The sequence below is a fragment of the Geotrypetes seraphini genome, chromosome 7, assembly GCF_902459505.1.
Source record: "Geotrypetes seraphini chromosome 7, aGeoSer1.1, whole genome shotgun sequence".
NCBI lineage: Eukaryota > Metazoa > Chordata > Amphibia > Gymnophiona > Dermophiidae > Geotrypetes > Geotrypetes seraphini.
The window spans coordinates 61,676,577-61,700,357 of record NC_047090.1 but is presented as its reverse complement, the minus strand read 5'-3'; the positions used below and the strand labels follow the sequence as shown (position 1 = coordinate 61,700,357).

Sequence of the window (23,781 nt, the reverse complement as noted above, 5' to 3'; positions counted from 1 at the left end):
CCTAGGCTCCCGGAGGCGCCTTCAATATAGGCGGCCTGCCTGGGGAGCATTTTTTTTAAAAACGTGCATCCCAATTGGCTGATTAGACAGCTGTAGGACGCCTACAGCTGCCTAAAATCGGGACGCACTTTGTAGAATCAGGGCCTGAGAGTCTGAAACTTCTGAGAACAGGAATTGAACCTCATCCCTGCTGGCCTGGATGTCTTACCACATCTTAAAAGGGGCTAAGAAGGTTAGCTTCACCCTAAGGCAGGGTTGCGTTGAATATAGTTAGAGCCAAACAGGCAGGAGGTTTTGGGGGGTTATGGAGAAATTGATTAATGTAATGTTGGAAAGGCAACAACAGTGGCAGCAGTTTATGCATGCCCATCTGGGACAGAAACAGCAACAACTATTGCAGAAGCTGGTAGAACTGCCACAAGTCTTGCATGTGCAGTCAACTTCTGCTCCTTAGCCACCTACACCCCAACTGGTCCCTCCAGTTCTGGTGTTGAACAAAATTGTCCTAGTAGATGACTCGAGCTATTTTTTAACAAACTTTGAAAAAATTGCTCGATTGACATAGTGGCCTGAGACCACCTGGATGGCTTACTTAGGGAACCTATTAATCGGCAGCAGTCAGACAACCTTCCAGGATGTCAACTCTGGGCCCGGCAACCTATGAGTAAGATGCTATTCTGAAGACAGCTGACTGCATTTCTGAAGTCATTGTCAATGGTATGAGGAGAGACTGGAAGCCCTCAATATGTATACCCTAGAGGAAAGAAGGGACAGGGGAGATATGATTCAGACATTCAAATACTTGAAGAGTATTAACGTAGAACAAAATCTTTTCCAGAGAAAGGAAAATGGTAAAACCAGAGGACATAATTTGAGGTTGAGGGGTGGTAGATTCAAAGGCAATGTTAGAAATTCTACTTTACGGAGAGGGTGGTGGATGCCTGGAATGCGCTCCCGAGAGAGGTGGTGGAGAGTTAAACTGTGACTGAGTTCAAAGAAGCATGGGATGAACACAGAGGATATAGAATCAGAAAATAATATTAAATATTGAACTAAGGCCAGTACTAGGCAGACTTGCACAATCTGTGTCTGTGTATGGCTGTTTGGTGGGGGATGGGCTGGGGAGGGCTTCAGTGGCTGGGAGGGTGTAGATGGGCTGGAGTAGGTTTTAACAGAGTTTTCGGCAGTTGGAACCCAATTACAGTACCGGGTAGAGCTTTGGATTCTTGCCCAGAAATAGCTAAGAAAAAATTAAAAAATTTAAATTGAATCAGGTTGGGCAGACTCAGCTAGAAATAGAATTCTTGAGGGAGAGTAAAACTGCCAAGAGCCCTAACCAGAGGCATGGAAAAGTAGTTCCAGAAATAAAATTAAAAAACCAGTCCAGAGATTTTAGTTTGGATACTCCAAGGGGAGAGTCAAGAATTTGAGGACAGGGGTCTTCTGGACCTTCAGGCACTACCACCAACTTGAAACACAGGTAGTCTGGTCTCCCCATAACTCTGCAGCCTAGGGGAACCTAAAGACTGGATTGGAATTCTCTCATCTGTTTTACATGCAGAGTCAGGGGTCACCTAGCAAGAGACTGTCTGAAGCCGACCGAAGAAGAGATGGAGGTAAATTTAGTCAACCTTCATACCTGCAATAATGTGGCAACCTCTCAAACTGACAGAAGAAACTGTTTGCTGGAAATAGAGCTGAATGGAAAGCCCTATCAGGCTTTAGTAGATTTAGTTAGAGTGAAAACCCTGGTGTGGATTGAAATGGTTAATCACTCCCATATAAGATATACACAAATTGTGAGGTTGTCCTGTGTACATAGAGACCATAGCGTATACGCTACAGCAACAAGTTTCCTTAAGCACTCTGGTAGGTCAAATCCAGATGGAAATCACAGTTTTACCCTGGATCCCATATCCAGTTGTGTTGGGAAGGGATTTCCTGGGACTGAGAGCTGCTTGGGTACAGCTAAATACTAGATCCCAGGAAACCAGAGGAGAATCTTTCCCAGAGATGTTCCCATGGGAGGATCCTGACCACTTTGTGGGGAGCCCAAAGGGATTGTATACCCATCAACAACCACATGAGAAACCCTTGCAGGTTCCCGATAATCTGGAAACTGCCATAGATGAAGATCCAGTACCAAGGGCCAAGGAACGATGGATACGATAAGATACGATGGATAGTTTACCCGATTGGAGTTGAGAACCCTGGGGAATTTAAAAGAGCCCAGGCAGAGGATAAATCTCTCTGGGGAGTCTGGGCTCAGGTAGTGACTGTGGATGGAATTCCTATGGGGAATTTAGACTCCAGAAGAATGTCAACCCTGTATTTTATAATGAAAAGAGACCTGGTATACCAGGTCGACAAGGGATCCTTGGAGGGGGAGGAGATAGAGCAGCTACTAATGCCCAAGCCCTTCTATCAGAAAAGTATGCAATTAGCTTACAGTCACTTATTAGGGAGTTGTCTAGGTCAAGAGAAAACCAGGGAGAAAATTTTAGCTTGACTTTTCTGGCCAGGAATATATAAACAGGTAGAGCTGTTTTGCCAGTCCTGTTCAACCTGCCGGTTAAACAATCCTGCAAAGGTTTCACCAGCTCCTCTTGTGCCTGTGCCCATAGACTTTGTGAGAACATTGGAGCATACTATGTGGGGAAACAAATACATTTTGTTTATTTTAGACTATGCCACCTGATATCCAGAGGCTATCGTGCAACATTCATGTCCCAGCTCATGAAACAATTATATGCCATGATGAAAATAAAAACCTTACGAACCTCCATCTGTCATCCATGGCTTGGTAGAATGATTTTATAAAACCCTTAAACAAATGCTCTGGGAATTTGTAACAGAAGATGGGAAGAACTGGGATGTGCAACTTCCATATGTGATATTTGCTATTAGAGAGGTATCCCAAAACTCAATGGGATTCTCTCCATTTGAATTGTTATATGCAGTGCCATACCGAGAGGGGGGGAGTGGTCCGCCCCGGGTGCAGCCTTAGGGGGGTGCACAGCCGGACAGGTCCCGAAAATTCCTGGGCTGCGATGGCACTCAACGGCATTGGCGCCCCTCCCCTCTGCAATGGCACTCTGTGGCATCGGCGCCCCCCCCCTGCCCCGTGACAGCACTCAAGTTCTGTCTCCTTCTCCCGGCATCAGCAGAAACTCAAATCGGCAACAGGTGCTCAGTCAAAAGCTTCCCCTGACTCAGCTTCCTGTTTCCGCCCAGGCAGTTCAGTCAGGGGAAGCTATTGACTGAGCACCTGTTGCCGATCTGAAGTTCTGCTGATGCCGGGAGAAGGAGGCCGAACTTGAATGCTGTCACGGGGCAGGGGGGGCGCCGATGCCACTCAGTACCGTCGCGGGGGGGAGGGGCTTTCCGATTTTGTTGCCAAAATCAGAAAGGTGAGGGAGAAAGATGGGCCTGTGGTGGATGGCGAGATTGAGAGAAGGGGACAGATGATGGAAGTGGGGGGAAAGAGAGAGAAGAGACAGATGGGTGGGGGAAAGAGAGAGAAGGGGCAGATGATGGAAGTGGGGGAAAGAGAGAAGGGACATGATGGAAGTGGGGAGAAGAGGGCAGATGATGGAAGTGGGGGAAAGAGAGAAGGGGCAGATGATGAAAGTGGGGAGCGAGAAGAGGGCAGATGATGGAAGTGGGGGAAAGATAGAAGGGGCAGATGATGGAAGTGGAGAGAAGGGAGAGAGAGAAGAGGGCAGAGAATGGAAGGAGGGGATAAATAAAAGGAGGGCACATGATGGGGGAAAAGGATTGAGTTAGGGAAATATTGGAGGGGGTGAGGGAAAGAGGTGGCGAGCTGTAGGTAGACAGTAAAAAAGGAAATTGATGAGAGGGTAGTAAAAACGTAATCTAGATGGATGCAGAAAATAAATTGAAAAGGAAAATGAGGGAAGAAAGGGATTGCAGAAGAGAGGTGTGGAAGAGGGAAGGAGAGGAGAGAGATGCCAGACCAATGGGGGTGAAAGGAGAGATGGAAGGGGGAGGCATACAGTTTCTGGAAGGGGCATAGAAGGAGAGAAGATGCCATAAAGGCACAGAGAGATGGCAGACAGTGGATGGAACAAAGAGAGTAACAAGAAGATGAGGAAAGCAGAAACCAGAGAAGACAAAGGTAGAACAAAAATTTTCTATTTATTTGTTGCTTTAGGAGACATGTATCACTGTTTCTGTGGTGTTGCATTGTATGCAGAGTCCAGCTTCTTGCTGGTTCAATTTAACCTTTGTCTATGTATTTCTATTTTATCCCCCCTTTTACAAAACTGTGGAGCATTTTTTAGCGCCAGCCGTGGTGGTAGCAGCTCTGATGCTCAGAATTCTATGAGCGTCAGAGCTGTTACCACCGTGGCTAAAATCCACACTACAGTTTTGTAAAAGAGAGAGGGGTTGGTTTGTGATGACATATTCCATACTTGACGAAGGTATTTTCTGTGTTCTGTGTGTTCGAAAGACATGGTTTTCTGTTAGGATTGACGGTGTAGGATTGATCTGTACTAGTCTGGCTTGTTTAGTTTTACAATGGGTGTATTGATGTTGTACTGCTCACTGCATATGTAAGATGCTGCCTTTTCCTAGGTACTCATGTGTGACGGGTGACTTGTTACTAAAAATCATGTTTTTCGTTCAGATGGGGGGGGGGGTTTCCAAAAAATGATGGGCCCCGGGTGTCACATATGCTAGGTATGCCACTGGTTATATGGACAGAGACCCCAGGGAATTATAGATGTGGCCCAGGAAACCTGGGAAGAAGAACCCAGCCAAGGCAGGAACTTGGTGGAGTTCATAATTACTAAGCAGGAGCGGATGAAAAAAAGCCAGAGAAGCAACCAAACTATGTTTGGAGAAAGTCCAAGAAAAACAAACGAGGGCCTGCAACTCAAAAGCGGTACAGAGATTCTTCAACTAGGTGACAGTTTTAGTTCTGCTCCATCTGCAGAAAGTAAACTGTTATATAAATGGCAAGGCTGTGACAAAAGAAGCCACCAAAATGTTAGAACTTGGGGTCATCGAGGAGTCTACAAACAATTGTTTCTTCCCTGTCATGCTGGTGCCAAAACTGGGTGGCAGTATAAGCTTTTACATAGACTTTAGAAGGGTGAATACTGTATCCAAATTGGAGAATTACCCTATACCTAGGATTAATTAATTGATTGAACATTAGGTAGAATGCAATTCATCGCAATGTTAGACTTAACTAAGGGGTATTGGCAGGTACCCCTGTCACCAAGTGCCTAGGAGAAGATAGCTTTCTCTATACCTCAGGACCTGTTTCAATTTATTGTCCTGCTGTTTGGTCTTCACGCAGCCCCTAGTACATTCCAGTACTTGTTCAACTGCCTGTTAAAACCCCACCAAGGATATGCAGTATCATATCTTGATGACATCATCATCTATAGCAGTAACTGGAAATCTCATCTGATTCAGGTAGAAGCAATGTTAGTCTAAGGAAAGCAGGCTTAACTTGGGGGGCCAAGAGGTCCAACATCTGGGGTATATAGTGGGACACAGCCAAATCAAAACCCATGTTCAGAAGGTAGAAGCCATTATCCAGACCCCTATATCCCAAACCAAAAAACAGGTGCAATCCTTTTTGGGGATGGTCGGATACTACAGATGATTTATACTGAACTTCGCTAAGAAAGCTGATCCTCTAATTTGTCTACTGCAAAAGAAAGCCCCAGACATGGTTCCATGGTCAGCATAAATGGACAAGGCATTCTAAACTTTAGAACTGGTTCGGAACAGCCATCTTCATTTAATCACCCTGGACTTTAACCAGTCCTTTGTGGTCCACATGGATGAGGTACAACTTCGGACAGGCCAGGAGCATAAGAATTCAGATTTTCTGTGTCTGGTGGTGGACTCTGAATTTGCAGGTGCTCAACCAAGCTTGGCTGAGCTGAAGGGGAGGGTATGTGAGGGACTCCCTAGAACCTGCCCCCCACCTTTCTGGACGCTTCCCCACGTGGTCAAATACATGGTCAAAACAACACTAGAGAATATACCTCTTCCCTAAAAAAAAAAAAAGGCGGGGGGGGGGAAGAAAAGGATATTGGGAGATATTTCCAAGGAACATAAAAGGCAGGGTTAGAGTACACAGATTCGGCAGAGCCCCAAAGAAGTGGAGTCCAACAAAAATGCAGATATTTTACTTTCTTTGTAAGCCATCATGGGTATTTCAATTTTGTGATATTCTTCCCTCGGACTCTAACATCTACAAAATTTCCCCAAGCAAACAACTCATTCAGGAGTGCATGAATGAAATATGAACTATACTTGATGTCTTATTCTGAGTGCATTATAAATCACAAATGAGAATATAAGTATCTTCTGCTTAACTGCTTCTGCTCTTTCAGAGCTCATAAGAATGGTCAGTTAGAACAGTGGAATCCATCAGGAAAAATGCTAAGCCTCACTTTGCAAAGCAGTTCAAACCAGTCCACCTTTTTATATGAGTTATTGTAAATGAGTAGAAGTAGAAAGTTGACTACTCCACTGATAACCAAATTGTTAGATATTTAATGTGAGAATAAAAGAATGGACTTTAATTTTGCTAAAATAAGAACATGCCTGCTTTTGCATATTGATTGCAAAAGATCCAGATGCCATTTTAATACCAAAGCTAGCTGTAGCCTGGGGCACACTTTAAATTAGTGTAAATGAATGTAATGTTTTAGATGAGAGTTAACAGAAAATAATGAAAGTCTGCCTTCAGGTACTATATTTTCTCCAAGGACAAGCAGGCATTATATGCTCACATGTGGGTGACATCATCCGTGACGGAACCTGTTACGAACACTACCAAGTGCATTGTCACTTTAAACTTTTTAAGCCAGTCATGTACCGCCCGATTTCGGCTAGCAGGACCTGCAGTTTTTTGTTTTCTGCAGAGCTGAGAAGCTGTATCTTCAATGCTTGTTGCAGGTTTCCGGGTCTCGCTGCATCTTTGTCACTGACTTGATTGGGAACAGGACAGTCCACCAATTTGAATTTTGGCGGGAAAGTCAATTGGTCAGAAATTTTAATTTTGTTGTGAAAGTCCATAGAATGAAAAAAAGTCTCTGGTAGGTTTAAAGTTGTTCTCCCTATGGTCTTGGAGTTCCTGCCATGGTTCCTTTCGTGGCTACAGAAATCTGTATTTTTTTAAAAAAAATTATTTATAAATTTATTGATTTATTACAACAAATAACAACTTAGGCAATTAAACAAATTCAAAGAAAATACATCAAACTAAAAAATAATCTTATCAAGTCCACATTATTAGAGGGGCTGATTGTCCTGTAGGAGTCACCAGGAAAGCAAAGAAAAAAGAAAAGGCAAACAATATACCATAATCTCCTAAGTCAGGCAAATAAACATTCTATTTTCACTCGATCTCAACCTCTGTGTTAGTTACAGGCAATATATCTAATTTAGGTTTATCTTGAAGAAAAGTTTCTAAATGAGCTGGATCAACAAAAATATATCTAGTATTCTGATATGTCACTAAACACTTACATGGGAACTTAAGAAAAAATAATGCTGCCACAGCCAAAATACAAGTCTTGAGTTGCAGGAACTGCTTTCTCCTGTATTGCATCTGTTTAGAGAAGTCTGGAAATATATTTATCTGTTGACTACAAAACAAGGCATTTTTATTGATAAAATATAATTTAAGAATGGCTTGTTTTTCTATTTCAGTCCTAAATGTGACCAATAATGTTGCTCTTTTGGCTATAAAATCTTTCGAACAGAAATCTGTATTATAGGTTTGCGGGTTCCTTGTCACAGTGGTCCTTTCAGAGTTCTAGACAGAGGTTTGGAGGCTCCAGAAGAGCTCCCACAGCTGGCTTTCACTCAGCAGCAAATACCTAGAAGTCTCAATGATGCCAGGTTGACCCCCGGGATCTCCATGCATAGGAAGGAGACTTTCGGAGTTCTGAGAGATTTGGACACAGATTTCTTCAGACCAATAGATCCTGGACATTATTTGAGAAGTATACACACTCGAAGATAAGGAAATTGGGTCATTAGGGCATAGACAAGGGGTGGGTAAGCAGAGTGGGCAGGCTTGATGGGCTGTAGCCCTTTTCTGCCGTCATCTTCTATGTTTCTATGAATCATGTTGGCCGCTCAGGGACATTTTTCTGGATTCTCCGGCAGGAAGACTGGAGAAAACAGCCAAGGTCAGCATGACTGTATAATGGCTGTTACCAATTGGAGCAATAGTGCCAGTACCAGATGCAGACTTAGGCTTAGACAGATACTCTATATACTTCAGTGAGCCCTAGAAAAACTCAGAAGATTGGAGACCAATTCTGGATTTCATGGCAGTTAATGCACCTTTGAAGGTTCCCAGGTTCCAGATAGAAACAATGAGATCAGATGTTGCCTTGGTAGCTCCAGGTGAATTTCTAGACTAGCTAGACTTGACAGAGGCTTACTTACATACCTCCATCTACCCAGATCACAGGAGGTTTCTCCGGTTCCATGTGCTAGAGAGCCATTTTCATTTCTGTTCAGTTTTGCAACTGCACCTTGCACCTTCACCACAGTAATGGTGGTGGCAGAAGCAGCATCCAAGTTCATCCATACTTGGATGATTGGCTTATCAAAGCACTGTCTGTGATGGAATGTCACAGAGTGGTGTCTTAGGTAGTTCAGCTCCTGCAGGATCTGGGGTGGTTTATCTTCAGTGATACACTTTGGTTCCTCCTTGTTTGTTGATATATGCCACAGCTGTGACATCGTGTGAAAAGACCCTGACTGCTTTGCCTTGCAGCCTTGCTTGGATGAACAGTAGAGCCAACCGAATGGCTCTCAACTCCAGTTTGTTGATGGACCATGCCCTCTGTGAGAGCAACCAACATCCTTGTATGGAATGACCCTCACAAAGACCCTTCAGCCGTAAAGACTGGCACTAGTCATCAAGATTCCCTGAGACTCTATGCGGAGAGGAAGACCTCTGGATAACGACTCCGGCCAGAGCCCCCACTGAAGACACTGGCATGCCATTGCTGTCCAGGCTAACTGTGACTGGACAGAGTCCTTCTGAGGTGCTCTATAAGGGATGCGGCCACTTGGAAGCTAACTCAAAATCCAGAGTATTTGGGGATTCGGTTCAACACAGTAGAGTCAAGTTTTTCTACCAGTGCCACACAAACAAACTCAGAAACTAGATCTGCAGGTACTAGGTTCAATGGGAATGACTATAGAGGTGTTTTCATGGGCAAGAGCCCACCTGCATCCCCTACAGAAGGACCCAGTCAATATCAGGGTAGTTGAAATCACCCATTATTACTGTGTTACGCAGTTTGTAAGCCTCCCTAATTTCTGATAATATTTCAGCATCTGTCCATTCATCCTGGTCAGATGGACGGTAGTACACTCCTATCACTATCCTTTTCCCTCTTACATATGGAATTTCTACCTATAGGGATTTCAAGGTGTGTTTCTGCTCCTGTAGAATTTTTAGTCCATTCAATTCAAGGCCCTCCTTAACATATAACATTATACCTTCACTGATTCAATCCACCCTATCACTATGATGTACCTTGTACCCTGGTATGACAGTTATCTTCCTTCCACCAGGTTTCAGAGATGCCTATTATATCTATCTTTTCATTTAGTGCAATATATTCTAATTCTCCCATCTTGTTTCTTCGGCTTCTGGCATTTGCATACAGACATTTCAAACAGTGTTTGTCATATCTATTTCCAATTTGCTCAGCAGTTGGCATAGATAATATAAGCCAGAATTTCCATGCCTACAATTACGACACCTATCTTTGTCGTGAATTGCACCCATGTAGGCATTTTAGGCCACCTAACACACTTCCAGCATTAGCCACGCCCACAGTGGCGTTAGGTAGCCTAAAGCATGAGGCATGACTCCTGCGCCAATTTTTTAGGTGCTAGTAGGTGGGTTGTTTTTACTGAGCTTGGGTGCCTACTAGCGCCTAAAAAATTGGCGCAGTGGTTCCCAACCCTGTCCTGGAGGAACACCAGGCCAATCGGGTTTTCAGGCTAGCCCTAATGAATATGCATGAAGCAAATTTGCATGCCTATCACTTCCATCATATGCAAATCTCTCTCATGCATATTCATTAGGGCTAGCCTGAAAACCCGATTGGCCTGGTGTTCCTCCAGGACAGGGTTGGGAATCACTGGATTAGAGAATCTGGGCCTTATATATTTCCTTCTAGCAAAAAGTATCAAATTATAAAGTGAAAAATTTCTCTCATCGCATCTGTCTACCCTCCAGCCAGCATCTTTCATTCTCTCTCTCCCCTATCCTTCCAGAGCCAGCATTTATCACCCCATCCCTCCCCAGCCAGCATCTCTCCCCATGTCTCCTTGAACCAGCATTTTCTACCCTCTCTCTACCCTATCCTTCTTGAATCAGCATCTCTCTCACTCCTGCCCCCTTGAGCCAACATTTCACTCTCTCCCCCTATCCTCCCCAACCAACACTTCTCACGCTCTCCCCAATCTAGCATCTCTCTCTCTCCCCTTCCCCCCTCAAGCCAACATTTCTTATTTTTCCTACCCCTAACCCAGCTAGCATCTCTGACACTGTTTCCCCTAAAACTCATACATGCATGAAAGGTTTTCCCCTCTCCCTCACATCCATCACTCCCTCTCTCTTCCTTTTCATCCTTCTGCCCCAAATGACATCTACTACATTGGAAGCCCTGGTTTTTTGCATGTGCCCCTCTTCCTAAAGTTCCCCCGTGTACCTCAGTGATTCTGATGTTCCAATAGGCAACCTGCTGCCTGCTCTGCAGGCTTCCCTCTATCGTGGTCCTGCCAGTGAAGAAAGAGGAAGTGACATCATTGAGGGCAGGAACGTGGTGGAGGGAAGCCTGCAGAGCCCACACAGGCTGTTCAAAGAAGTTGCTAGCAGCAATTTGGGCCACAGATGAAGAAGAGGGTAGAGGGAACGCTGATGCCAAATTCTGCGCAGAAAAGGTAATTCTGAATGCTGGGGAATTCTGCACAAATGTTGCGTTGTGCAGGTGCACAGAATTCCAACAGGAATAATATTTGGCTGACTAGTTAGTTGCTTCTTTTTAGGCTTGTCAGATTTACGTGTTTTCACTAATACGTTACTCAATATAACTTTTGAAGAAGAAAATTAACAATAAGAAAGGTATCAAACCTGGTACTTTTCTCATATACAACCCTCCATTTTTAATTTATGTATTCCTTCCTAGTTCCCACCTATCATCTAGTGTTTCCCTGAAGGAAGATTCATCAGTGGTCTTTGTGATATGGAAGTCTTAGCAATCATAAACATTACAGATCATTTTTCCCTTCTTTACTAAGAGGCCTAGTTTGTAGATTTCATTTAGTGGTAAAATATTTAGAATTTGTTTCTATTCTGGTACAGTAGAATCTCATTTAATCAGGACTCAGTTAACCGGGACTATCACCCAACAGGCAAAAAGAATTGCCAGTGCAAAAAAAAAAAGTCAGCAGCGGTGGTCCTAAGCTGCAAACCTCCCTCTCTCCCTCAAGCCCCGAAGAACTACATGCGGTGGCAGTCCTGAACCAAGAACTTCACCTCCCTTCCGACCTGAAGCATCAGTGCCGGAGCGTCCTGAGCTGCAAATCCCTCCTCCCTCCCTCACCCAAGCAGCTGAGAAATGAACCACCATCCCTCCCTCCCTCCCTGAAGCACTAGACACATCAGAGGAAAGGCCCTTCCAGGGCTGGCTGTGAGCAGCCTTTTTTGAGGCTGCCTCCCTCTGTCCTTTGTGCTTTGGGTAAGGAAGGGAGAGAAGGATTCGTGGCTCAGGACCACCACCTGCTTCTGTCACTTCAGGGCTTGGAGGAGGGCTTTGTGGCTCAGGACTGTTGGTGCTTCGGGGCCAGTGGGAGGGGGGAGAAATTGAGACTGTGTTAGACAAGGTTTCTAACACACTCCCAATTAACCAGAAAAACAATTATCTGGTATCCACAATCCCCATGGGTGCCGGATAGCTGAGATTTTATTGTACATTAAATCACATTTTTAAAATGCTAGGAAATGTGCAAGAGTTAAGTTTTGTTTTTCATTGTTCATTTTAATTAAATTAAACATATCTTTATTTCTTCCATACAGTATATGGCTAGCAATAATCATTGATGAGAAAATCATAATTGCTGCAAAAGTAAGCAGTTATATACTGTATATAAGAGTTCTTAAGTTACAGTGTAATTACAAAAAATGTGAGGTTCTTCAGAATACAATTTTATTTTCAACTATGTTTCCTAGAAATTAAAATTTAGCAAAAGTAATGCAAAAGTCAATTGACTGGAAAATTCTTGAATTCTTGAGTTCTTTGCTGGCAGTACATTTTAGGTTGCTGTGCCTGTGACCCTCTCTGTTCTGTTCAGCATAAAGAGATTGCAAATGATATGTGGGCACTTCCTATTAGTGACAAACTCCATTCCCAAAGGAAACTGAACAAGGTAGAATTTCATTTGGGAAAAAAAAAAAACCCTGAATATAGTGGCAAACTGTTGTTCTAAATAAATGGAAATTTCTGTCTACAAGCATTCAGTAGGTATTTTTTGTCCCTGGAGGGCTCACAGGTCTCCTTTTACTAAGGCACACTAACCATTTTAGCGCACGCGCTAAACGCTAAGATGTCCATAGGCGCGTTAGCATTTAGTGCATACTAACATTTAGTGCAAGGTAAATCGGCTAGCGCACCTTAGTAAAAGACCCGCTAAGTATCATATTTCATGATGCAGAACAAGTGATTTTTTAAACATTTGCTTAAATTCCTGCAGATCTTTCAACTGTCATAAATGCACAGGTAATTTGTTCCACTCCACACTTTTCCTTGTAGTCTCATAGTGAAGACTTTTTTTGAAGATGGAACAATCAAACGTGCCTTTGTGGAAGATCTCAATTGTCTCGTTGGAACATTAATTAGGTTTTATTTACTGCATTTTTTTTTTTTTAAATTCACTCAAGGTGGTGTATAGCAACAATAAGCCAGACATAAGCAATAGACAATTTCAGCAGCAAAAAATATATTCAAATTATAGCACATATTGGACTAAATTCAATATATGGCACCCAAATTTGTGCACCAAAAAATGAACACTAAGCACTATCCTATAACTAGAACCTGGTGTAAATCCTCATACCTAAATTAGGTGTGAAACCCCCCTGAATTCTATAATAATGCACACATCTTTAGTGAACACCTCTGACCCACCCATGCCCATTCCCCCTTTTCAGATACACATGGAAAACTTTAAACATGTATCTTTATAGAATCTCTACAGCTTGGAAAAGAGACAGCTGAGAGGAGATATGATTGAAGTCAACAAAATCCTGAGTGCTGTATAACGGGTATAAGTGAATTGATTTTTTTACTCCATCAAAAATTAGAAAGACTAGGGGACATTCAATGAAGTTGAGCTCCAGCAATCAACATAGAGACTTAGCGTTTGCTAAAAATCCGGATAGTTCTGCTCTCTCTGTCCCCGACCCTGAAGAAAATTTTGAAACGCGTCAGTGGGGAATGAGGCAGACCCGGTTTAAAGCTAAGTTATTTACTATGCACTAAATAGAACTATAGAGACCATTATGCTTTATAAATAATGCACTGACACTTTATAAATTTTTATAACTTATTACAAGACATAACAAAAAGTTGCACATTAGTTCAATATTCACAAAAAAATGTTCCAGTGAGGACGGCTACCACACTACTTTATTGTGTGGCATTCTGAGGAACTATTGTGATTTGAACATATATATATAGTGGAGGTCTGACTTTGGTTTACATTATTTTGATATCTTTGTGCAAGTTTGCAATTTTACTTCAAGCTAAACATGGAGGAAGCTAAATTCTTTTTAGCTACAGCCTCCAACTCTTCGATCCACTCCATAGCCAAAAAGAGGAACCATCTACCCTATCTCACCTGCCCTGATCCAGCCAAACAAGTAAGCTCTTCCCCCAGCATTCCGTTGGAAAAATCAATATGCTTGCTTTTAAATATTATCAGAAGTAGGAGATCAACTGCTTTTAACACCTAAGCAGCCTATAATAGGAGCCCTTGCCCCGATCCAACCAGGCATGTGAGCTCCTCCCCCTATATCCCGTTTAAGAGATCAATCTACCTGCTTTAAATATCAGCAGCAGTAGAAAAACAACTGCTTTTACATACAAGCAGCAGCGAGACCTACCACAACCACCAAGAGCCCACAGACCCGATCCTACCAAGAGTGTGAACTCTTCCCCCCATGCAATCCGCTAAGAAGATCGACTGTCGGCTCCGGGCGGCTTTCCCGCAGAGGAGAGAATCCTGCATTCACCATGGGCCTCATCTGGGGCAGCCTCCTTGGAGCGGCTGGGGCACGGGCAGTGTGTCTGGGAGGGAATGCATGGATGGGAGAACATCGCAGGGGAGGAGACATAGGCATCCTGGGACTGTCTGCCAAGTCTCTTCCCTGAAGAAGCCCTTTCTGGAAACATCAATCGCTCCTCCTAAACTTACTTGCTCCACTTCATCACTGACGCTGAAACCGTGGATTGAAGACAAAGTTTTATTTTATTTTTCTTTCCAGCTTATGATTTATCTTTAATCTTATCTATTGTTTTGCCTTTTGTCTTTGTTTTGTTCTATTTCTATCATTTAAATTTCTCCAGAATTCTACTGTTCAACGGCTCCCCTTCTGCTTCTATTCCTTTCTCTCCTCTCTTCTACCTTCCAAAGTAATTAGATCAATGCTGTCTTGTTAAAATGTTTATTTTATTTTTATTTTTCCTCTAACTCTACTTTTCACTTCTCTATTACCCTCCAGGTACTTTAGTTAGATTGTGAGCCTTCGGGACAGTAAGGGAATTTTTCAAGTACCTTTCTTATTTCTAATCTTAATGTATATTTTCTGTAAACCGCTTAGAACCTAACGGATGTAGCGGTATATAAGAAATAAATTACATTACATTACATTACATTACCATCAGAATATTGGGAGTACATTTAGATAGACAATTATCCATGTCTGGTCACATCAATCATGTCACTCGAAAAGGATTCTGCGCCCTTTGTAAACTCTGATCAATAAGGAAATACTTTGACCAAGAACCTTTCATCTTCTTAGTCCATTCACTAGTTTTAAGTATCCTAGATTACTGTAATATTTACTTGGCAGGATTCCAGAAACACCTCCAGAAACTCAGCATTATCCAAAATATTCGATTTGAAGAAATTTGAACATATAACACCTTATCACAAGCTTCACTGGCTGAAATTAGAGAATTGAGTATTATTCAAATTAGGTTGTCTTTTCTTTAAAGCACTAAACTGACTCCTGCCCTAAACTAAACCTTAGGTTTATATACCGCATCTTCTTCATGATCGTAGAGCTCGGCACGGTTTACAGGACTAAGATAAAATGGAACTCCAAAGGATGGTTGTGGATTAAGAGTAAAGGAGAAAAAAAAGGGGGGGGGGTTGGGTACCAGAGAGGGGGGAGGTGTTACATTTTTGAGAAAAGCCAAGTTTTCAGAAGTTTTCGGAAGAGGTGGAAGGAGCTCGAATTTCGGAGAGAGGATGTAAGGTTGTTCCAGAGCTCGGTGATTCTAAAGGGGAGGGATGTCCCTAGTTTTCCAGCATGGGATATACTTTTTGTCGAAGGGAAGGATAGTTTTAATTTTTAGGAGGATCTGGTGGAATTAGGATTATAGGAATTCCAAGATTGTGGAATAACGGGAGGAATAATGCCATGAAGGATCTTGAAAGTTAGGCAGGCACATTTGAAGTGGACCCTGGAGATTATTGGAAGCCAGTGAAGCTCCTACCTTACCAATCATTTCGCTTTCTCTAGACCTGGACGTACCACTAGACCTCAGTCTTTTTTTACCTTCCCCTCAGTTAAGGGTTGCACCCACAAGAGATTCATCTCCAGACTCTTGGCCTACCAGGCAGCTACTAAGGAACCAGAGTGGAGTTTCTAATCCAAACTTCATGTTTATGTTTATTTAAGCTTTGATATACCGCTCCTGCATTTTATTTACCTAAGTGGTTTACAATGTATCAAACTAAAATGAAATTGGGTACTTGAGAAAAACTACCCTATCTGTCCTGAAGGCTCACAATCTACCTAAAGTACCTGATTAAAATAAAAATACAGTGGTGCCTCACACAACGAACTTAATTCGTTCCAGGAGCAAGTTTGTTATGCGAAAAGTTCGTTATGTGAAACGCGTTTTCCCATAACAATACATGTTAAAAAAAATAATTCGTTCTGTAGCATAAAATATGCTAAGATGACATAAAAAAAGATAAATTTTTGGTTATTATTTTTATTTAGATACATCTAAAAACATAATTGTTTTTTAAAACAACACACATTTTTTAAATTTAAAGACAGACTAAGTAGAGTCTAATTTTACAGTGAGAGAGGGCAGAGTCTCAGCGGCAAAAACTGGGACTTAACTGTTCATTTTTTTTTTTTCTACCGTGTTTCCCCGATGATAAGGCAGGGCCATCAAATAAGACAGCCCCCCCTTTTCAGAAAAAAATGTAAAATAAGGCACCCCCCCGCAAATAAGCCACCCACCGATACCTGCGCTTACCCGAATCGGGTGGTACGGTGGGTGACTCCGTGTGGTCCCTGGCACCCCCGACACGATCAGGGCAAGAGGGAGCTCAAGCCCTCTTGCCCCCCCGACTCCCCGACACGATCGGGGCAAGAGGGAGCTCAAGCCCTCTTGCCCCCCCGACTCCCCGACACGATCGGGGCAAAAGGGAGCTCAAGCCCTCTTGCCCCCCCGACTCCCCGACACGATCGGGGCAAAAGGGAGCCCAAGCCCTCTTGCCCCGCCGATTCCCCAACTCCCCGACAATATCGGGCCAGGAGGGAGCCCAAGTCCTCCTGGCCACGGCGACCCCCTAACCCCACCCTGCACTATGATCCCAGGCCCTCCTGCCCTCGACGCAAACCCCCCCTCCCCCCAACGACCGCCCCCCCCCCAAGAACCTCCGACCGCCCCCCCAGCCGACCCGCGACCCCCCTGGCCGACCCCCACGACACCCCCAACCCCCTTCCCCGTACCTTTCTGTAGTTGGCCGGACAGACGGGAGCCAAACCCGCCTGTCCGGCAGGCAGCCAACGACGGAATGAGGCCGGATTGGCCCATCCGTCCCAAAGCTCCGCCTACTGGTGGGGCCTAAGGCGCCTGGGCCAATCAGAATAGGCCCGGGAGCCTTAGGTCCCTCCTGGGGGCAGGGCCTGAGGCACATGGTCGGGTTGGGCAGTGCCTGCGCGGAAGGATGCAGCTCGGGCGACTTCGTTGTGTGAAACGAAGTTCGTTGTACGAATCAAGACATAAAGTTCGTTGTGCGCAGCGTGCGCTGTGCGAGGCGTCCGTTGTGTGAGGCACCACTGTATGTAATACATAAATTTCTAAGATCAAAAATCAAAGAAATAGAAATAATGAAAGAAGATTAAAAAAAAAAAAATAAAACAACTTAGGCAGCTTGATAGTTCAGTCTGCAGAACCAGGTCAACTGGCCACCACCAAAGAAGCAGAACCAGGAACCATGCCAATGAAGACCACCATGACACCAGTAACCGGACAAGCAAGGCCAGGCGCCACCAACAGCAGACCCCTGAAGTGAAGTCCAGTTTCCCTTCGATGTGTCCAACAACGCAGCTGCAGGAGTGCAAGTCTGCAAAGGAGAGATGGCAGGCCACACGAGATCCTCCAATGCCGGCATCAATCCACCGCTGGTGACCACGTCGGGGTCGTGCTGCATCACGCCGATGGCTTCCCCCTTCTGCTGCTGGACAAGAGCCAATTTTAAAATCTCGATCGCCTGTTCGATTGTAGAACGTTGATCTGAAAGCATACAGAAACTGAAAAACATAGTCCAGAGCTATGTGTCGAAAGCATTTCCGTGTTGCTGTCAGGATGTTTGTGGCCTTCTCCACTTCATGTTGTTTAGTTCTTTGGGCTTGTGCATTTTTTGCAAGAGCATTTTCTTTTTCTTCACTGACCTTGTCAAACTGTTTCTTTGCATCTCTGAACTTCCTAAGATCTTCCTTGACAAATGTCTACAGCTGCGTTTTAATGGATCTTTGTGCTTGGTCAAACAGGATTGTGTGATAATTGATCATTTTCTGTAGGCTATCGGAGAATTTTGTCAAACTGGTCTCAATCACATTATCATTGTTGGAATATTGTGCCAAATCCCAAATTCCACTCATAAACTGTTTGTTAGCAGCACAGAAAGCTTTACCTGCATCGATCATCCCAATACACAACTTCACCAGTTTATCAAGCTTCAGTTTAAGTTCTGTCACATCCCCTTCAACATCTTCTAAGGCTGCCCTGAAGCAGGGGGAGTCCATCTTCTTACATGCACTTTAGAAAGCTCTTAAAAACACTCCTCTTCTCAAATATGATGACTTAGTTCAAATAACTCACACTTTCATCACTGAGAAATTCCCTTTTCACTATTTCACCCTCATTCTTCCTCTGTCATTATTCTTTAAATCCTTATTACCAAATGCTAATATGTTGTATTTGTTCTTTGTTTACTCTGTAAAATGCTTAGAACTGTAAGGTTTGTGCGGTATAAAAATAAGATTTATATTATGCTATGTTAGCAGTGGTTTTGTTATATCCTCCTTTAACAACTGTATTAATGTGAAGCTATGGAGCTCATTTTCAAATAAGAAAAACGAACAAAAATGACATAAAGGGGCAGATGGATGTTTTCTTACCAAACCCTTCCAATTCACTATTTTTGAAACAGATTTTGTAGACAGATTTCTAAGCTGGTTGTCTGCACCTAAAAGGGGATGTGTTGGAGGTATGGTTTGGGAGGAATTAGGACGGACTTAGGATTTGGACTTTTTTCAGCAAAAATCGAACATTTTAGAAAACCTTTTGGGCACAATTTGAACGTTTGGGGCTAGACCTATTTAAAAATGAATAAGTGCCAAAAAGGTGGCCAAACTGACCAGATGACCACTGGAGGGATGAAGGCACCCAATAATGTGAATGAAACAGTGAATACCTGCCTGTATGATAGTTTCAGATATGATGGCCAGTCCTAGGACAACAGGCAGATTCCTGGAGTAGCCTAGTGGGCAGTATAGTCAACCTAGTGGGCAGTATAGTTGTTTGTTCTTATGTGGATGGGTCAACTTTAAGATGGTTATTCCACTTTTGGATTTACGGAGAAGCTAAGTACTCTCTTTTTTATTTTGTTCGTTCTTGAGCCAGCCTAGTTGATTTTGGAAGCCATTTACCCCCTTAATGGGGGATAGAGTCACACAAACTTTTTCACTGTGTTTGAGTATTTTTTGGTTTATTATGTTCACCTTTTTTCACTCAGCACTTTTGTGTACTAGTTTAATTTAGCTGGGTAACCCAGGGATGTTTCACAAGTAATACCCGTGTGGGTTTTGATTGTGACAGCTGGTGCTCTAGGGACTTGTTCCCATTCGCAGGCTTTGAGACTAAGGGTATCCCATCTATACATATTTATCCAGTAGTAGACAGTTGGCTGGTTGGTTTGCCTCTATCCTCCATTTTGTCTCTTTGGTTTAGGGGGAACTATTTGGTTTTGGCTTATGTTCTTATGACATAATCTACACTTATTTAAAATAATACAGTAATACAATCCCTCCCCCCTCCCTCCCATCCTGGATGTGTAAGGAAATGGCACAGAAATTAAAAACAAAAACAACTACAGAAAAGTAATAAAAAATGTCAACGGGCCCCAAATCAGTTTAAATACATTACTATGCCCCAGCATAGCCTACATTGTACTTCTACTACTAATTGTTGCTATAGTGCTACACAGAGTCACAAAGAAGAAGTGAGAGTGTGTGGTGTAGTGGTTAGAGCTACAGCCTTGGCACACTGAGGTTGAGGGTTCGAATCCCACACTGCTCCTTGTGACCCTGGGCAAGTCACTTAATCCCCATTGCCCCAGGTACATTAGATAGAGTGGGAGCTCGCCAGGACAGTTAGGGAATAATGCTTGAGTACCTGAATAATTTGTAATCCACACAGAATTGTAGGATATGCAGAATATAAATTATTATAGAAAAGAAAACAGTCCCTGTTCGAAAGAGCTTACAATCTAAACAGGCAAGACAGACAAACAGGATGTCATGGATAACAGTTAAGGGGAACGGTTACTCATGCTCTAGTGCACACCCTGTTGCATTTATTCACTATGTAAGATACATGTGCTCTTACAGAATAGTGGCTAGGGGCCCTGCTAGCACTTTCATGGGTAAGCATGTACCCAGTGGACACACATTCAGATTATCTGGGTTCCCCTATCCCAAATATAAGATTGTAATTCCTGGATATAACCCATGAATGTAAGATGTCATTCATGTATGTGACCAGCCTCTTCTTACCCTGTAAATTGCATTGAACTCCTAAAGGGGAATATTAGCATCCACAAATGTTTATGTAATGCATAAATATATAGAATTACATTACATGCTAGAGAAGCCTAAATGCAGGCACCTATTGGTTGATATGCAAAATTATTTAACCCCATAGCGTTTTTTTTTTTTTTTTTTTTTTTTTTTGTTTTTGCTACTTCAGCTTGTCTACGGTGTTCTTTGCTCACATGTTTAAAGACAATAAGACTGTTTTCAGTCCAATTCTTTATATGTGAGGTTGCAAACCATTGGATCCCTGAGGAAGGCGTGTTCGCCGAAACACGGGCCGTGTAGTGTCCGGTTGGATTTTGATCACTGTATTTTTTTATCATTGTACTTTTTAAATTGAATTTTCGTGTTTTTATATGTCAGTGTATAATAAATTATCTCCAGAACATCTGTATCCACAGTTTTTTGTTTTTGTTTTCATCAGTAGATTGTTTTAACTTAGGATCGTTGGGTCTCCCCATTTTTCTTTGTTGAAATGATTTAACCTGCCAGAAATGGCCCAAACCTAGTTAAATCGCTTGTTCAGAGCTATTTGCTAATTTTCAATAGCATTTAAGCTGTTATTGCTGCTGAAAGTGAGCAGTTAGTACCTATTTGGGGAGCTTTCCCGGGACAGAGTGAGCAGTTGGCCGGTTAAGTGTCGATATTCAGCACCTAGCTGGCCAAGCTTACTGTATAAATGGGACTGCATAAAACAAGTCCTGCCTTTATATGCAATCCACGGTTGCTTAAGTTCTGAATATCATCTTATGCAGCTATGTGTTAGCCATCACAAAAAAGTCACATTCATTGCCAAAACCTGGACACGGCCTAGCATTGAATATCTGGAAATAATGCTGGTGGCAGTCAGCAAAATGCTCACCCCACTGGCTGAATATTTGCCCCCTAGTTTATAAAGTTGTCCTTTATGTACATTGGTAATGTAATTGAGCTGAATATAAAAATGTGAAATCTTGCAGAGATGACTAGACAGACCTCCTGAGAAGTACTTTTTTATCTTGTAAAAAAAAAAAAAAAAAAGATTCTCCCTTCTCTTTCATTCTGCCTAGTCAGGTTTCAGAATATTCCCTAATGAATATACATGAGACATAACAGAATTTACATTCATTGTAGTAGCTGTAAATCCTGCAAATATATCTTAAGCTCATTTGGAATATCCCAAAATCCTGACATTGACTGAAAGGACCCCAGATACCAGTTTGACCACTGGTGTTATGAAGAACACACTTTAACTCTGTGTAATTATCACAGGGATAAAATTATTAAATGTGAAGAACTACAAGAGCCATGTGTGAAACAGCTATTTTTTTTTTAATTTAAGAGATGATGGAATTGGGTTAACACAAAGGACTCCTTTTACTAAGGTGCGCTAGGGCTTTAACGCGCGGCATGGCGCGCGCTAGACCTTAACGCCAGCATTGAGCTGGCGCTAGTTATAGAAGCGTAGCATGCGGTAATTTCCTACGTGCGCTAAAAACGCTAGTGCACCTTAGTAAAAGGAGCTCAAAGTAAGCAATAGCAGTCAAACAGAGGTCTGTTTTAGATAGTGCCTGCACATTCCATAAGAGCCCTCAGTGTTTTTGGAGAAGCTGCCCGATTGTTAGTGCTTTGTTATTAGTAGCTTCAGAATTCGTTTGCAATAGGTAATATGAATTTTTATTGGTTTATTTTTTATGCAGAGCGTGACGCCTTTGACACTCTGTTTGACCATGCACCCGATAAACTCAGTGTAGTTAAAAAGGTAAAGTATGCATGTTTTCCTCTTATCATGTGCTACGCATTCTGATTAAGGCAAGGGAGTCCGAGCTGGCCTGCTTGTGCACTATTTGTGCATCACAGTGCAGAGTTTTTCCTTCTTTTATGTTTAGAGCTCAAGGATAATCACACTTCAGGTGTGCATTTGTTACACTGGGTACCTGCAATCAAACAAAATTTATGGCTTGTGTAACTGGGCACCTAGAGGCTGATATTCAGTGTTATTCAGATGGCCGGGAACGGGGTGGCTAAACAGAAGTGCCCATTTAAATAATTACCTCCCACTTCTTTACCTTCATTATAGTAAATCGTTGCTCGTATTTCCTTTTGAAGAAGAATGTGAAATTGGTTAAGTTCTGTAGATATCTGTCTGCATTGTCTCCCCCAGAGATCTGCGGATTTGAGCATCTGTGTAGGACAGATATATTTGTAAAAGCACATATTTTGGGTTTGATAGACATTTTTCCCATTTTGTAGATATGTAGCTGACACTTTACAAAAAGGGAGAGAGAATGTATCTGGGATAGAAAAGTTTCTTGGTCTCAGTTTCATAAAGAATTCTTAAGCTAGTACAGGGGTGTCAAAGTCCCTCCTCGAGGGCCGCAATCCAGTCGGGTTTTCAGGATTTCCCCAATGAATATGCAAGAGATCTATTTGCACGCACTGCTTTCATTGAATGCTAATAGATCTCATGCATATTCATTGGGGAAATCCTGAAAACCCGACTGGATTGCGGCCCTCGAGGAGGGACTTTGACACCCCTGAGCTAATAGCATAAACAGCATTTATAGACTGAGGCATGGTAAGTTTGCAGAACCATTTGCTTGTATGCCTGACTAGTTCTGCAGAAGTCAGAACATTGTTAGTAATTAAGCTATATATAACAGTAAAATGTAAAAGAGGTTTACAGTAGTGGACAGTAATGACCAGAAAGAGTATGCTGATGTAAACAAACTTTAAAAGCTGACCTTTATGGTTGCTTTGGTTTATCACAGGGGTAGGGAACTCCGGTCCTCGAGAGCCGTATTCCAGTCAGGTTTTTAGGATTTCCCCAATGAATATGCATGAGATCTATTTGCATGCACCGCTTTCAATGCATATTCATTGGGGAAATCCTGAAAACCCGACTGGAATACGGCTCTCGAGCACTGGAGTTCCCTACCCCTGGTTTATCAGCATGCTTGGCAACCTCACTGCTTCTAATCTAAATACATTTCTCAAGCTATTTGTCTAAGTGCCTACAAGCCCATCTTTTTTTTTTTAGTCTATAAAGATTTGACTGAGAATAAGTCACAACAGGCACAACACAACAAGTAACAATAACAAGTTGTATCATTCAGGAGTAACATTATTATTCTGCAAAGACATAGGATTCTATTCTGAAGCCATTCCTTCCACTTAGTTGTGAACTTGCAGAAGGATGCTACTTAAAACTTCCAACTTTTTCCCTTAGCACTGGAGAACAGCAGCTCACTCTTCAGTTTTTCCTTTTGCAAGCGAACTCCGAAGGTGTGTTCTGATCTGCTCTGCTTTGTTTTTCTCGTTTTCAAATATTTTTTTTCATCACTTCCTGTTTTTCCTTGTGGCTG

General features: G+C 42.7%; 1 protein-coding gene across 3 annotated transcripts in view; it reads left to right on the top strand.

Annotated features, from left to right (window-relative positions):
- Window positions 1-23,781, top strand: part of PARVB (parvin beta) — a 276,144-nt gene that overhangs the window by 206,690 nt on the left and 45,673 nt on the right. For all 3 annotated transcript variants that reach the window (XM_033952575.1, XM_033952576.1, XM_033952578.1), the window contains exon 9: window positions 22,117-22,178. In XM_033952575.1, the coding sequence (XP_033808466.1) occupies window positions 22,117-22,178 (62 nt within the window). The remainder of the gene's footprint in view (window positions 1-22,116; window positions 22,179-23,781) is intronic.